Source organism: Lineus longissimus, chromosome 5 (genome assembly GCF_910592395.1).
Source record: "Lineus longissimus chromosome 5, tnLinLong1.2, whole genome shotgun sequence".
NCBI classification, from domain to species: domain Eukaryota; kingdom Metazoa; phylum Nemertea; class Pilidiophora; order Heteronemertea; family Lineidae; genus Lineus; species Lineus longissimus.
The window spans coordinates 10641251-10656414 of NC_088312.1; the positions used below are offsets into that span (position 1 = coordinate 10641251).

At 41.4% G+C, this 15164-nt stretch overlaps 1 protein-coding gene and 1 long non-coding RNA gene across 3 annotated transcripts; both read right to left on the reverse strand.

Annotated features, from left to right (window-relative positions):
- Positions 1–1977: 1977 nt before the first annotated feature.
- LOC135488345 (uncharacterized) lies at positions 1978–9566 on the reverse strand. Of its 2 annotated transcripts, XR_010446958.1 has the most exons (7): positions 9488–9566; positions 6913–7020; positions 6162–6314; positions 4426–5703; positions 3470–3677; positions 2924–3086; positions 1978–2479 (listed from the first exon to the last, which is right to left on the reverse strand). It is a non-coding gene; the product is annotated as an uncharacterized LOC135488345 (long non-coding RNA). The 2 variants fall into 2 exon arrangements; XR_010446957.1 differs by having other exon boundaries at positions 1978–3086.
- A 2940-nt stretch (positions 9567–12506) lies between these two features.
- LOC135488141 (small nuclear ribonucleoprotein E-like) lies at positions 12507–15029 on the reverse strand. Its single transcript, XM_064772610.1, has 5 exons — positions 14885–15029; positions 14437–14463; positions 14019–14081; positions 13554–13632; positions 12507–13295 (listed from the first exon to the last, which is right to left on the reverse strand). Exons 1-5 carry the CDS (start codon positions 14933–14935, stop codon positions 13237–13239), a joined length of 279 nt encoding a protein of 92 aa, XP_064628680.1. The 5' UTR covers positions 14936–15029; the 3' UTR covers positions 12507–13236.
- Between the last annotated feature and the right edge of the window lie 135 nt (positions 15030–15164).

Genomic DNA, 15164 nt, shown 5'->3' on the forward strand with positions numbered 1-15164 from the left:
GTTCTACTGTATGGGGCATCTGTAGCTAATAATTAGAATTAAGCACTCCAAGCAAATGGATTTACCAGCTCTTCTACTGTATTAGAGGGGACTGAGGGCTTCACTTCCCTCCAAAAGACGATGTCACAACCTACCCAACACCAGCTTGAGCATGGGCTAACCTCAGGTTGTGACATTGTCCCTATCAACCCATTTGCGGCATGGTGAACAGAGAGGGCTACTTTTTAAGTATGTGCATTCCGGGGGGGGGGGGGGGGGGGGGTTAAGATTAAACCTTTGGCTAGGCCTTAATCACCGGTTGTGACATTGTCCCCATGGCATATACCACAGTATTTTACACTCTGTGCAAATCTTCACATCACACCCCAAGACAAATCTGAATCAGATTCATTAGTGTCCATTATAGGTTGTGACATTGTCCCCATCGTGCAACCCTAGGTGAAATTTAAAGACACTTGCGCATAATCTTCAGGTATACAAGGACATCTCATTAATCGATTCTGAAAAATGCAGCTTTTTAGAGCAGTACTATCAATCCTTACCAAATGTTTCTTCTGCTTATTTACTTAGTTTCTTCTGCAGCTCCAATCTAACAATACAACTCCATAAACACTAAAGCAAACAAAATGACACTTGCATTTACAATTTTATTCTTAATTGAAATTTACAACAATGACGGGTTGTAGGCCTAGAAATACCTCGAGTGATTATGATCTTTAGTCAAAGACAAACAGCAGGGAGTGGTTCTTTCTGCCATGAGATGCAAGGTAAAATGAGCAATACGAATTTATAAATGACACGAAAGAGTAAACAGCTTGCTTCAAAGCAAGAAATGAATCTGCACATATTTACTGGTATGCAGATAAGCCAGCAAGGCATCAAAACCTTCGTAAGCCCTTAATGAGCAACTACAAACAGGATTTATCTTACAACTGTACTGCTCCAAAGAAAGAGCCAAGTCTGCACATAACTACTGGTATGCAGATTTGTCAGCGAGGCAGACAAGACCTGATATTGCTTCAAAGCAAAACTTAAGTATGCATATAATCACTGGTATTGAGATTTGCCTGCGAGGCAGAAAAGACCTAAGGCCAGCCACTGCTTTAGGAGTGTAGCAACGATATTGCTTCAAAGCAAAAATGATGTTTGCACATAATTACAGGTATGCAGATGTGCCTGTTCGACAAAAAGTCCCCTGAACACTACCAAGCAACACTAATTTACAATTGACATGAAAGAGTATACAGTTTGAGGGAAAGCCACATAACTATTAGATAATTGCCCTCTGGACTAGTGACAATCAGACTGGTCTGAAATTCTCATTATCGACCACTCCTCAGTGGAAATGAATCCAACAAAAAATGGGGTCATTGTATACAGTGGTACTGTATTACCCCGATGAGAAGCACTTTACTGATGTCCCCCACTCTCAACTAAGATATTTGTGCGTGTACCGGTTTGACTACGGGCTGAAGTTGACGATGTACTCCTGACGGAGCCATTGGGTGCTTCGCCCGCTCATTGACCGAGGCATGGTGACCTGGAGACAGTGACCGGATTGGCACTAGCTGGTCGAGGGACACTTCACAGGGCGTCAATTCGCAACTTCTCATCATTTTTAAGGCACGACCCATTCACGTGGACCAAGTTTTACCCGTCAACCTACTCCTTACATAGCGTGGGGTACCAACCCACCGCAGATTCAGGAGTGTGCAATGGTTGCCGAATATCCTACACCCAATTGTGCTGCCCATTCGCAATAGGTTTAACCACCGTCATGCGCCCCTGACATCGCCATCTCTCAGACGGTAACAGGAAATGGTGCAATCTGGCTGCAAAATTTTCCCAGAGGGGCGGGATAATGATTATTTCAGACCGATCAGAGTGTCACAAGTTCAGAGCGAAATCACCTGAGAGTTATATGGAGTTGCACCAAAATGCAGACTCTTCATTTCATTTGTAAAAAGGCATCGATTATTTTTGTTACATTCAATGGACCCAGTCCTACAATATCAGGAAGAGCCAAGTCTGCACATAATCACTGGTATGCAGATTTGCCCGCGAGGCAGAAAAAACCTGAACATTGCCACAATATTGCTTCAAAGCAAGAAATGAATCTGCACATATTTACTGGTATGCAGTTATGCCAGCAAGGCATCAAAACCTTTGTAAGCCCTTAATGAGCAACTAATTTATAAAATTACAAACAGGATTTATCTTACAACAGAAAAGACCTGAACATTGCCACAATATTGCTTCAAAGCAAGAAATGAATCTGCACATAATTACTGGTATGCAGATGTGCCCGCGAGGCAGAAAAGACCTTCTAAACTTCTAAACCTTTAGGCCTACAAAGTCATTCTATGCTGAAAAAGTAAATCTTCAGGTATTTTTGGCACCACTCAGTTCTTCTTGATATTCTCAATGTTCACAATGTCCTGCATGTTCTGAATCATCTGAGTGAACTGGTGAACCAAAGCTGTAATAATGATAAGGACTGAATGTGAGTAATGGAAGAAGATGTTCAGCACAGTTTTCTGTCCAGTGATTTCAACGATCTCCTCTTGCACTCATTTAACTGTGGTGTTTCGCACGGCCACGTTTAACCCAGGCACGCTGTAAAGCCAAGTGGTCTACACGCGATTGATGATTGAGCCTCTCTCGATCAGGGACAGGGATTTTGATCCCAAATGGCCGGTCTTATCAGATACGCTCTATTATTCATTCTTAAACTTTCAATTAACAACAGCCACTAAAAGATGACAATAAAATGATTGTGGACATTGCAATATATGACGGAATGATGTCATCAGCTATTTAGGTCCTTGGCTAGACAGGAAAGGCTGTTGCACCATCGTTGAATTCCACTGCTTTCCATTTATCCCAGCAAAGAAACTGTGGATACATTTGATCATACACAAACCATAGATGATAGATGTCTTTTCCAGTCAGAATGGAAGGGGCCCTATTGTGTTCCAGACATTTGAACTTGTTTGATGTGATCCTTGTCCATAAGCCAGCTTGCTTACGAGAGATGTCACGGCGCTCTACCAGCTTCAATTACTAGTGGTTTTCCTGTTGAGGTGCTGAAAATAAGACAATAGTTCTTTTGATTTTAATGACTTCTTCTACAAAGACAGAGTTTTTAGAAAGAGCTCCATGAAAGGCCTCTGGCTTACTTAGAGGGGTTGTCAACTGCACAAGGACATCGTACGGTGATTGCAGTTCACTCTGGAACCTTATCCACCAGGAACTTGCCAGCACTACTGACTAACAACTATTTAGAATGTAAAAATTTCTATTAAAGGAACACAACAGGACAGCACTTGACCAGTGTTATGACTAAAATCTGTTATAAACTTTTTTTCTTATTTTTCTAGTCATTCTGGACATACTTGCTTTCTGATAAGTTATCCGGCAGGCAGACTACTGTACATCTATCCTGCACAGATTCACATTGCACACCAACCTTGTATTCTCAGATTGCTTGTCCTTGCAACGACATTGTAGATTCCTTCATCATTTTCTCCAGTCAGATTTTGCTGCAGTCAGCTGGCCACAGTGAAATCTTGTCAGTAGTGTTGGAGTGGCAACCCTCAGCATGTGGACTGATCTTGGCTTGATTACGAGGACGATAAGCTTTTCTCTTTTCCAGTCTGTGTCATCAAGTGGAGGAGCTGGAAAGGACCACAGTTTTCATTAATAAAATTTTCTGAACCAAATAAACAATGACGCGGAACTGTCCCCTGGCTTTTCCACACCTTAAGATAATCATCTGCCAAATATGAAGACACAATGCAAATACGAAGCCGTTTTGGACACAAGTGCCATTACCTGCCATAAGCAGATCACTTGTCTGAAGTGCAATACAGACAACCATAACGTTTGCTCAGACTCTGTGAATAGTTGTCAGCAACTTGTTACTTAAGTCGTACTTCCACCTATCAAATCCCCGTGTCTTTTGCGCTTACACCTATGAATTGTCGTGTCTAAATAGACCCGTGTGTCAAATCCCCGTGTCTATTAGCCCCATCGAGCTCGATGGGGCTAATCGGGGGCTAATTTAGACCCGTGTTCAACACGGGTTTTTTGAGGTGGAATCTGAATAGACACGGCAATTGCAAGTTCTAAGATCCGGCGACAGATGGCGCGGTGTAGTTGCATCAATGTGATGAAATACTCAACACCATCTCCAGATAATCAGCCGAGTCCGAGGTCAGAGGTGATTTGATGTTGAGCAGATTTTTGTTCATTATTTGGGCAGGAATCAAGATTTAATCTATGTCAGCCAGGTTCAGAGACATTAATTTTACTTCAAGCTGTATGAATCTGCATACTTCTCTTGCCTGAATGAAGGGCAAGAAACTTCAATGCTTTTGACAGCCTTTCGACTAGTTGACAGAATATGAAGAACAATTTTCTTACCCAAATATTTGCTCCTTCAAAAGTCAACTGAATCCCTCTTCAGGATACACCCACAGATCTTTATGTAACAGACACATGTTTCTCCATATCTGTTGTATCTCTCCATCTCATCTTCCTTGAAACCATGCAGACAGAAAAATAACTCAAACTATTGGAATGCTTGAATTTGTAACACCTCAAGCCTTTCACTGCAAGGAAGTCTTGACTGCAGCCAAATTTCTTCAGAGTTTTTTTAAACATGCATAAACTATTGGAATGCTTGAATTTGTAACACCTCAAGCCTTTCACTGCAAGAAAGTCTCGACTGCAGCCAAATTTCTTCCGAGTTTTTTTAAACATGCATTGACGAGTCTTCTTCCCGACCAGCTGTCACCGTCTCATCGAGTTCTATGATCTGCATCATTGTCTCACACAGGCTCAGATCACAGGCAAAAGGAATCATTTCAAAATGCATGCTTTACACAGTGCCCTCTTTCGTGTTTATGTTAGCACCTAGTCAGCGGATATTTCCCCAGGTCAAACCAAGCTGCTTCGTCCTTTTACTGTAGCGTGCAGACTGCAGACTCTCTTGAACAGCCTCTGATAATTCAACTTCATATATCTAAACTGAAAGCAACTTCAGTTCTGTTCTTTGTGGCACTGGCAACATTGCCAGAAAGAAAAAATATCTTTCCTGGTGCGTCCCCAGCCTTCCTTCACATCAGGTGTTCCAGATGCGAGTGCATCCTAGTTAGCAATAGTTTTTCCAGACCTCTGTAACATCCCTGTCCTCCAATCTTAAAACCATGCTGAAACAGAAGGCTAAAACTGTTAGGATGATCATAAATCTTTAAGGCAATTACACATGAAAGTTTCTGTCACTTAGTCATCCTGCCGGCATTTATCCTTTCATTATCATTATAGCAGAGGCAGCTACCTTGAAGATATGTGATTAGGCATCCTGTCACAGACTGGTCCTCACTGTCACTGGCTTATTTTGCCGTTTGCGAAGTTTGTACAGCCAGTACATAAATCCAACATGGTGCCAACTTTGCGTTGTCCTTCGCTCGACATCAATTTTTTGTTCCTGTGTTGGCAATTAAGCTGTCACTGTCACATGTCCAATGACTGGCATTACTGTTTCTCAGACAACAGGCAAAAAATAAGTCACAACTTTTTGACAGTTAGTCAGTCAATACTTAGCCATGCCAAAACAAACCGCTTTGTCTTTTTCAACAGTAGCATCGGGTGTCTCTTGGACAACCTCGGTGACAGCAACGCCCCTGAACTTGAAACAGGCTGAAAAAGATCTTGAAGCCTTTAGAATTGTCATGCAAGTAATTCGTAGACCATTACTGAATGCAAGATTCTTTGAAATCATGCTGAAGCGTACATCTTCTCAATATCTAATCAAGGTAGCATAGCTGATAGACGCCCAGCTACCTAGCCATTTTGTAAAGACTTCAGTCTCTAGTTTCTTCCCCCTTGTCTCTGTCATTCATTGGCTTATTTACATACTGAGGTAAGTTGACCAATTGTAAACACATTGTATTGTCATCATCTGATTAACACTGCTGGCTACTACGCAATAATGCCCAGGCTTGATCCCAGGGAGATTCTTCGGCACACCTCTCAGACCAGCATTGCCAGCTTCATTCTTCTGCTCAGGTCATTTGCATCAAGTCTGCTAACTGAACTCCCAAGACAGCCGTACCCTTGCATAAGTCTGCCGTCAGAATGGTGGTAGATTTACCTACTGTCCTCACTCTGTCATTCTTACATCTCCCTTTGGTGCTGTCCTTGGTTACCACGCCGTCTCTTGCCCCAATCTTGCGGCTCCCTCTCCGTAACGTCATTACGCGTCCCTCTGGTCAACTATACATGGACCGGATCATGGTCTACAGCACGGCCTGGAAAAGGAGTACAGTTCTCATTATATACAACTTGGCTGAATTTCATGACATTTTAAGAACACAATGAGATTAAGTGTAAGCTATGGTTTTTTTATTCACAAACTATTTTTTGTCATTTTCGACAGCAAACAGACCCAGACTGAGACGAAATAAATTCTCTCTAGTTTGTGACCTTCTTGCATGGTTCATGGTCAACTAAAACCTTGAAGACCTAAATTCCGTGAAGGTTGCAACTCCCGAAACATATTACTGGTACATGGTTATGCTCAGACTAGAGAACCTGTATTGAAGAAAGTCTTTTGAATTGAGGGAGCAGCATCCCCAGGACTGCCCCTGAAGCAGTAACAACGGGGTCCCAAGAACCACATGGGAAAGGAGAAAAATTGGTATTTTTTGCAGTCTACAAAAGACCAAAAGAAATAAAGATGTGATTGTGACCTTATGTTCCATAAACTTGAAATGAAGATGCATTGTGACCTATGTTCCACAATGGATGAAGAGCATGATCTTCCCATAAACTTGGGTGAAGACATTCATGACATATGGGTTCACAAAGTTCACCGAGTTGTCAATGAAAACCTATGCAATACCATACCGGATATGCTTGGCTCCAGTTTCTCCCCCAAAAGTTGTACACGCTGTCGCAGCTTGCCAGCATCATCCTGGCCAGCCCCTTGGACGGCCCACTTTTTGACGAATATCCCTGTGATGCAGGAAAAAATTGTGAATGTCACAAAATAACAACCAACTCTGAGCCCCTCAACACTTGTGTGGATGCCACAGAGTTCTAGTCAAGATGTCAAGGACACTTTCCCTCTGACAAAGAAAAGTTGTATGCAAATGTTTGAAAAATCTCTCCATGGTAGGAAAGTTTTTTTGAGAAAATTGTGGTCCGAAGGAATGAACTGTTCAATGGAATAGAGGGATGTTCCAGCCGGATCATCAAGTATCCCACGAATAATAGACAGCTTGCGAAAATCAATTTCGGTCATTTTGAAAAGGAGTTTTCACAGGCAGCGCAAGTTTACCATGACATAAAAGTCATGTTTTAAATCAAGTCATCACCAAAAGCATTCAAAATATCATGAACATTGGAAGACATGGACAGCTTGAACAAGCTTGTATATTTGTACTTTTATTCCATGGTAAACATATATTGCCTGTGAAAAGAGTCTATTCAAAATGACCGAACTTTATTTACGCAGGTTGTCTATTGTTGCAAATATGAATTTTGGCAATGATCATGGGTCTGGGTCCTATCATTCCCAGCCACGAGTCACAATCTGGTAACTTTTTGTCTCACGTATGAAGTTTGGCAGTGATCATGGGTCGGGGTCCTATCATTCCCAGCCGCCAGTCACAATCTGGTAACTTTTTGTCTCACGTATGAAGTTTGGTAGTGATCAGGGGTCGGGGTCCTGTCATTCCCAGCCACGAGTCACAATCTGGTAACTTTTTGTCTCGGGTATGAAGTTTGGCAGTGATCATGGGTCGGGGTCCTATCATTCACAGCCACGAGTCACAATCTGGTAACTTTTTGTCTCACATATAAAGTTTGGCAGTGGTCATGGGTCGGGGTCCCATCATTCCCAGCCACGAGTCACAATCAGGTAACTTTTTGTCTCACATATAAAGTTTGGCAGTGATCAGGGGTCGGGGTCCTATCATTCACAGCCACGAGTCACAATCTGGTAACTTTTTGTCTCACATATAAAGTTTGGCAGTGGTCATGGGTCGGGGTCCCATCATTCCCAGCTGTAAGTCACAATCAGGTAACTTTTTGTCTCACATATAAAGTTTGGCAGTGATCAGGGGTCAGGGTCCTATCATTCACAGCCAGGAGTCACAATCTGGTAACTTTTTGTCTCACGTATGGGCCCACTTATTGTAAGTTCAAGAAGCGAATAATAGACGGCGAAAGCATCTGGCCAACTGTGAACTGTCTACTGTGTAAGCGGAAAATGGAGACAGTGAAGAGTTCACTGTTTTGTGCGGAGCATGCTCTGATTGTTCTGTCTCTGATCCGGAGTCATTAATTTCATAATTTTAGAGAAAATCCTTTGCAATGACCAACTTTTTGGTCACAATGCTTTACAAATTCAATAAAAGGTCCATATATATATATATATATATTATGGCTAGCTCCCCCTCCCCCTCCCCCTCCCAGCCTGTGGCTAACTTTTATGGGAGTAGGGGGCAAGAGCAGATCTTTCTCTGCGAGTTTGACAATTGGCCAAAGTTTGCATGAAAAAACATTACTGGTGTCCGGACCCTGGAGGGGAGAGAATTTGGCCCCTGCTTTCACCAATTTATGGCACAGCCCCCTTCCTGGGCCAACATTTTGGGGGCAGGCACAGGCTTTTAGGGTGAGGGAGTCAGGGGAGAGTAGAACAGTTCAGTTACCAGCAGAATAGACCGTATGCGAAAATAAATTTTGGTCATTTTGAAAAGACCCTTTTCACAGGCAGCTTAAGTTTACCATAACATAAAAGGAATTTAAATCAAATCATCACCAAAAGCTTTCAAAATATCATGAAAATTGGAAGACATTGACCACTTCCAGTAAATTGCTTAGCTTGTATATTTTTTACTTTTGTGCCAAGGAAAACATACCTTGCCTGTGAACAGGGCAAGGTACAGAACACAGCTTTTTATCTCAAACCTGAAGAGAAAAAAACGCTCTCTGCAGTGTCTGCAGTCCCCCACCATCTAGAATAAGTTCTTTTCCCCATTCTCCCCTGTTGCCTGTTAGGCCCTGTTCCCGCGAAAATCAAATGTCACCCATCCACACAGTCAATGCATGTTGTTCATGCACACACCAAACACATGTTCGCAGTGCAGACAAAATGGACGCCGAAACCGCACTGGACTGGTCAGTTTCAACACGATTTCCACCATCAAAAATGATAAAAATCATCACATAATTCAGTTTAACAGATGCAGAATTACATACATAACAAGAATAACCGACTCCGGCACTTTGATGAGTATCATAGAACAAAGAATCGTATGTTCTTTTATGAAAATAATCGCCGCGCACGAGCGGCCGGAACGCCGCCATCAAAATTTTTGCCAACCGCACAAAATTCCTTTATCATTGCACCGATAACTCAAGAAACGCAAAAACATCGGAATATGGATGGGCTAAGATACTTAATCTATGAACTTACCATCCAAAAGTTGTCTGTATGCACGAAATTGGGGTGAAATCAGAGAATTAAACGGAAAAGTTTCGAAACATAAATGCCGCCGAAGTGGAAAAGTCCGCACGTGGGTCAGACGATCTGGTGATTACGTCATTATCATCAGGCGGCTGGGGCAAACAGGCGGAGCGATCTTTCGGCGGCAATTTAAAAAAATCCTTTAGGCCTATATAACTTGGACCCTGAATCAAATTTCTTTCCCTGGTAATTTTTCTCCGTCACCTTTCCGAATTCAGGATATTCCGAAAAAATTTGAGAGCGTCTTTCGCCGTCATTCATCAACGAATAGCGGGACGAATAGTTGGTTGTGACAATGTCTTTCATGACCGGCCTAAGCTTTGTCCATTCAAAAATTTGACTGTGTTTACTACGAATGGCGCTCGTCCTTGATTAATTCTCTCCAAGCCCGTCCGGTTCTTCTCCATAAGTCAACAGTAGAAACACAGTCCTGAGGATATAAGACATCTCCGGCCTAGACTCCTATGCTGTCCATTTCGTCATCCTGATAGTCCTCGGACGACAGCGCGAATTCGGTCCACTGCGTCCGGAGTGTAACAAACAACTGAGGCATTTATAACATTTCCTCCGCATTGGCCGAAAAAAAGCGCAAAAACAAGTGCCCCCAATCAGAACATTTGAGTGCAGGGTCAGAGGAGCAATTCCTTAGGATGTGGGGTTTAGGATGGGGAAAATCTGGAGTTCGCGCGTTGATGGCTTCAAGGTTCTCCACGTTTCGCTAGCTTATAGTAAGACAGATTTTACGCCTGGTCCCCGGAATTAAAAAAACCTAAGTTCGATATTGGTGCTAATTTCCTTGATCTCGTGTAGCCAGGGCCAGGGGCCGTCTCTCGATATTTTTTTATATGGCACAAGGAATGTCTTCTGGACTGGTTAAGAATGACAACAGTTTCTGCTGGAAACTTTCCTGGACAGTTTCGAGACTGATATGTTCACTGGCGTGGATTTGGGGGTCCAATCATCAATAACCCGCAAAGCCACGACAGTGGTAGACCAGCGAGACTGAGGCAAAATGGACCAAACAAATTTAGACCCCGGTGTAACAGTAACAAATGCCCCCCTGGAAAAAGTGTCCGGCCCTATCCTATTCTGCAATATGGTTCTATATAGAGACCCTGACCGTCAATAGCTCAGAGATTGAAGCGCATATTAGAATCCTTTGTTCCCCGGGCATTCTATTCTAGGACATTTTAAACTTCTACACCGGCCCCAAACCCTGACATTATGGTCATTACACATTCATTGGGCCTTTTGACCTTAGTCTGAAGTTATGAGAAAAAGCACTGATCACTTATTGTAGATTGTGAAATTTGTTGTAAATTCGTGTTGCTTCATTTGTCCTTGGCAAATGTAGGTGAGAAGTTCTCAGAAATTCGCCTTAACTTGAGATTGTATCATCCCTGTTTCAACTTTGTAGGTCCACCCCTGGATGTGATTTAAAAATCAGTGTCTTTTATTAATGTGTAGTTTTTAGATATTGTCATTTGGGTTGGTTAAGTGTATGGCATAACATTGCAGGATTGGAGCTGCAAAAGAAATGAAATTATAAGGCCTCATCTCATGCCAAATGCTTTTCAAGGACAGCATTGTCTCTGCGTCCCTGTTGGAAATAACAGTCTATAATTTCTTTGACTGGCTGGTGCTCCAGAGAAACTACCTAAATAATACTGCGAGTTTTGCCTTGCAATTTTGGATGTAGAATGCCCAAAAAATGTATGATCCACTCCTGAATTGGTTATGAATAGATTTTTTTTTAATTGCTTGGCCATTGGCCTGATAATTTCAGTGGTCAGCCAAGATGTTTGACCTTGCAAGAAATCTCTGCCAAAATATTTGTATTGCCTGGGACAATGTCACGACCTGTCAGGATATGCCAGGAGTGACACCCAAGCCATGGGTGTCTACACCAACCTTTAAAGTAATCTATATTGTCTGGGACAATGTCACAACCAGTGATGATGCATGCAGATTGTGAAATTGTCTCAGCAGTGAGTGGTTGCCCAAATGGTCCATGCCATGAGACCAAGCTGGACCATGTGCCTTTGTTGCCTGAGATAGTGTCACAACCTGTCATGATGCATGATACTCTGGTCAATTTAGATTTGCAGTGTCTTGTTGGAGGGAAAATTGCCATTGACACCAAATATTTCGAACCCCCTTCCTCTGGCTGGTCCCTTGATCACCCGAACTCCAAACCATATAAAGAACACCCATGTATGTTTGTCATCAGGCAAAAGATGCAGTTCTCAATCTTAAGACCGCATGTGATCATGAAACTATTTCATCTACCATGCTGAAGGCCGAAATTGATAAGGAAAAAGTAACAACCTTGGCTAGCCAATGCCCCAGCTGTGCTGAGCATCAGGTTGTGTAATTGTCCTTGGAGAAACTGAAGCCCCCGGGGGCCCTCTTCTCCTGCAATAGTTGATCAGTCATGGCTGGTGCATATGGAAGACTGGCACATGAGGATTACCACCAGTTTAGTAGACCTATCAAACACAAAGTGACGGGTGGCAGAATATGCTAACGGTGTGATAATTATATGTTAATCATACCGATTTAACAGGGTGAACTTAACGAAGAGGTACTTCTTGCTAACTGGATGTGAATAAAATTGAAACTATTTTCAAAGAGGCCCTATTGCGCTACAGATTCACAAATAACTAGACTGCAACTGCAAAGAAAATACTGGTTGTGACATGGCCACCACAGGAGGACGAGTGAATCGTTTTGGCGATCAGTATTCAGGCCATGGCGGGAATACTGGTACACGATTCCTGTGCAGTAGCCGGCCAACACAGGTAGCCATTTTCGATCCATTACTCCACGAGTCCTGTAGTAGACGAAGGGCATAGAGTCACGAGAATCATAGTGATCCTTCGTCCCAGAATCAACTGATAAACAGAACTTGTTGCTAGAGAGTGTGGGATTACACATAACTGTGAAGGAAATGAAGTAAAGACACACATTTCTTATAAAAGATGTAATTATTCTTTTTTTTCAGCGGCAATATACAATTTTCTCTTAAGTGGGACACTTATAAAAACATAAATGCACTAGAAGTATTACTAAGTATCTCCTTATTTTCAAATTTCAAATCAGATTGCAGAATGCACTCATGTACTCAAGAATAAAAGAAATTTTGATCAATTTTGAAAAGGATTTGAGCAATGAAGGGGAGATGGAACAATTACCCATACATTTAAAACCAGCAATTTACTATTATGTTCACCAGGCAATGTTCCCAAACTTTTCCCTCAAAATTGCTTTCCTGATACTGTACCCAAAACATTTACAATATTCACACATTGCCACACCTTCTGCACTCTCAACGAAAAAATACAGTGGTTGAGGCCAGTGCTAAACACTCATGATCTCATCAGTCTAGGCTAATACAAAATCTTGCCATTTTCTCCCCAACTTGTCAGAATCCTATGACGAATACCTAAGTCACCAGTGTGGTTTCAAGACAATCTTCTCCATACAGCACAGCGACTCAGAAGAAAGACAAACATCGTAAAACTCAACACAAAAAGACCTTGGCAGATATCAAGGGTTGAAACAAGTTGCCAGAACAGCCGACCAACAAGCCCTCACACACAAAAGGGGTCATTCGAACCACTAGAATATTGAACATATCTTTCCAAAGTCACACTGTCAATGGTCCACCTGGACTTGGGAATGTTGTAATTTCTGCACTATTCATTTTGACATGCTTGAATCAATGTGATATTGTCTCCCTTTAACATGATCCGACCTGGAAGAAAGGAAAAGTTTATAGTAAAATGTATAAATATATGTAATACACTTTACACAAGTTATGGCACCAAAGGTCTGCAATAAATTTTGATAAACAAACAGAAGAAATTAACTCTGCAACCAACAAAATGTGAACTTTTGTTCAAATTTATGTTGTTGTCATTACATACATTAGTACCAGCTCTTCTTTTCTACCACCAAATAAATGATGCATTTGCACAAGTTTTCTCTTTCCTCAGAAAAGTTTAATACATACCAATAACTTTTTTCTCTCCAGTTTTCATGTGAACTTCTTCAGCTTCATCCAATACAAGATTCATGTACTCATCAAAACCCTGCAATAGACAATCAAAAGACAATGAAATACACACCAAAATTAAAAAACCTTTGTAAACATCATTCAACTTTGCAGGGTATTAAGACCTTGCTCATCTTGATGGGTATCGGCATTAAAAGTGATATGAGTTTGGGAGCAGCATTTCATAAGCCAAGCTTTTTTTGTTATTTTGATAGGAGTGACAAATTAGCACAAAAAACTAAGCTGGCTTTTTACATCAGGCCGTAGGTTGATACTTGTGGAGGTTTTCAAAACGCCATCACTTTACAAATTGTCAAACCTGCGAATACTGCCAGCACATGTACATCAAACTACCTTTCCTTTACTGGAAGAAACACAATTGTTAAAATAACCAGAGAAACTACTCCATGTACTAATACTTACTGCGATGCATCCCTCAATTCTCATGTTTGTCTGTTCATACAGCCAAATCTGAATTCTGGAACGCTGAAAATTGCAAAATTAAGGTTGTGAATCAGTAAAGAAAGGCATGAAAAAACAGAGTTAATTCCTTTAACATTTTCCACCCTTTGATGTACTTGTAGGTTAGGCAAGGCTATTGTCTTTTCTTCTCCATGTTCTTTCGCAATATTAATAATCTTTTGAAAGGATTGCATGCCATTCAATGACAAATTAATAAGATCTTTTACTTGTAGTTCTTACTATAAATAATTAAGTGTCATGACGAATACCGACATAAAAATTCATGCATCATTCAACGGTACAAGGCAACGAAGGCAAGTCCCCTTTTGGCCTCTTCAGTCTATTTTTTTAAGGGAAATTAAAGGTATAGTATACTCACTGTTTGCAGATACCTGAAGATAAGATTCTGAGACACAAGTTAAGGACTATACAGACATGATATTTAATGACGGAAAGAATCCACAAGTCGAGTAGTAATACTTTTGTACCCTGTCCAGGGCCTAATAAATAGCCAAAGTAATTAAAGACAAAATAATGTACCAAGCCCAAGCCCAAGGAGGTAGAAAATACAAGTCAGTATTGCAAGAAAGTGGAACAATCTCCATACCATTACGTATGGCATGGCCCATAGGCCATAGGCAACAGGGTGGCCCGGAACTATTTTCCATTGCATAATAGAATTCTAGTGTATCAATGATTCAATGCGTGAGGGAAAATAATTCTGTTCTTCTGTTCTGGGCCACCCTGTAGTGTTACTAACTAAATAGAAGCCTTTAACATCACATACATTTTTTATTTTATTGCCTCGATTTTCTTACAAAGGATACGATAGGTTGGACCATAACCTTCTGGACCTTTTGACCACCTTTATACGCCATTTCGTCGCCGTTCTAAGATGCAGCAACTGGATAAAAAAGAAAATCCGACAAAAGAAAATTGTGAGAGCCGGCGAAATTTTTGCAATGGCGGAAAACGTGCGAACAACGTGGGCGCATGCGCAATGGTTTGAAGAGCTGCTGTCAATTCTGAACACATTGTTCATATAAACAATAGTTTCTACGTAATTACTTATTTTATAATTGCGTCTCATGAAAATAATTTTAACAG

Bases quoted from the DNA above. Each gene is read 5' to 3' on its own strand.
- LOC135488141 (XM_064772610.1), bottom strand. From the start codon at position 14,935: ATGGCGTATAAAGGTGGTCAAAAGGTCCAGAAGGTTATGGTCCAACCT. The intron at 14,464-14,884 runs GTATCCTTTGTA...CTTGTGTCTCAG, and splicing joins AGGTTATGGTCCAACCTATC to AATCTTATCTTCAGGTATCT. The intron at 14,082-14,436 runs GTGAGTATACTA...TGCAATTTTCAG, and splicing joins TCTTCAGGTATCTGCAAACA to CGTTCCAGAATTCAGATTTG.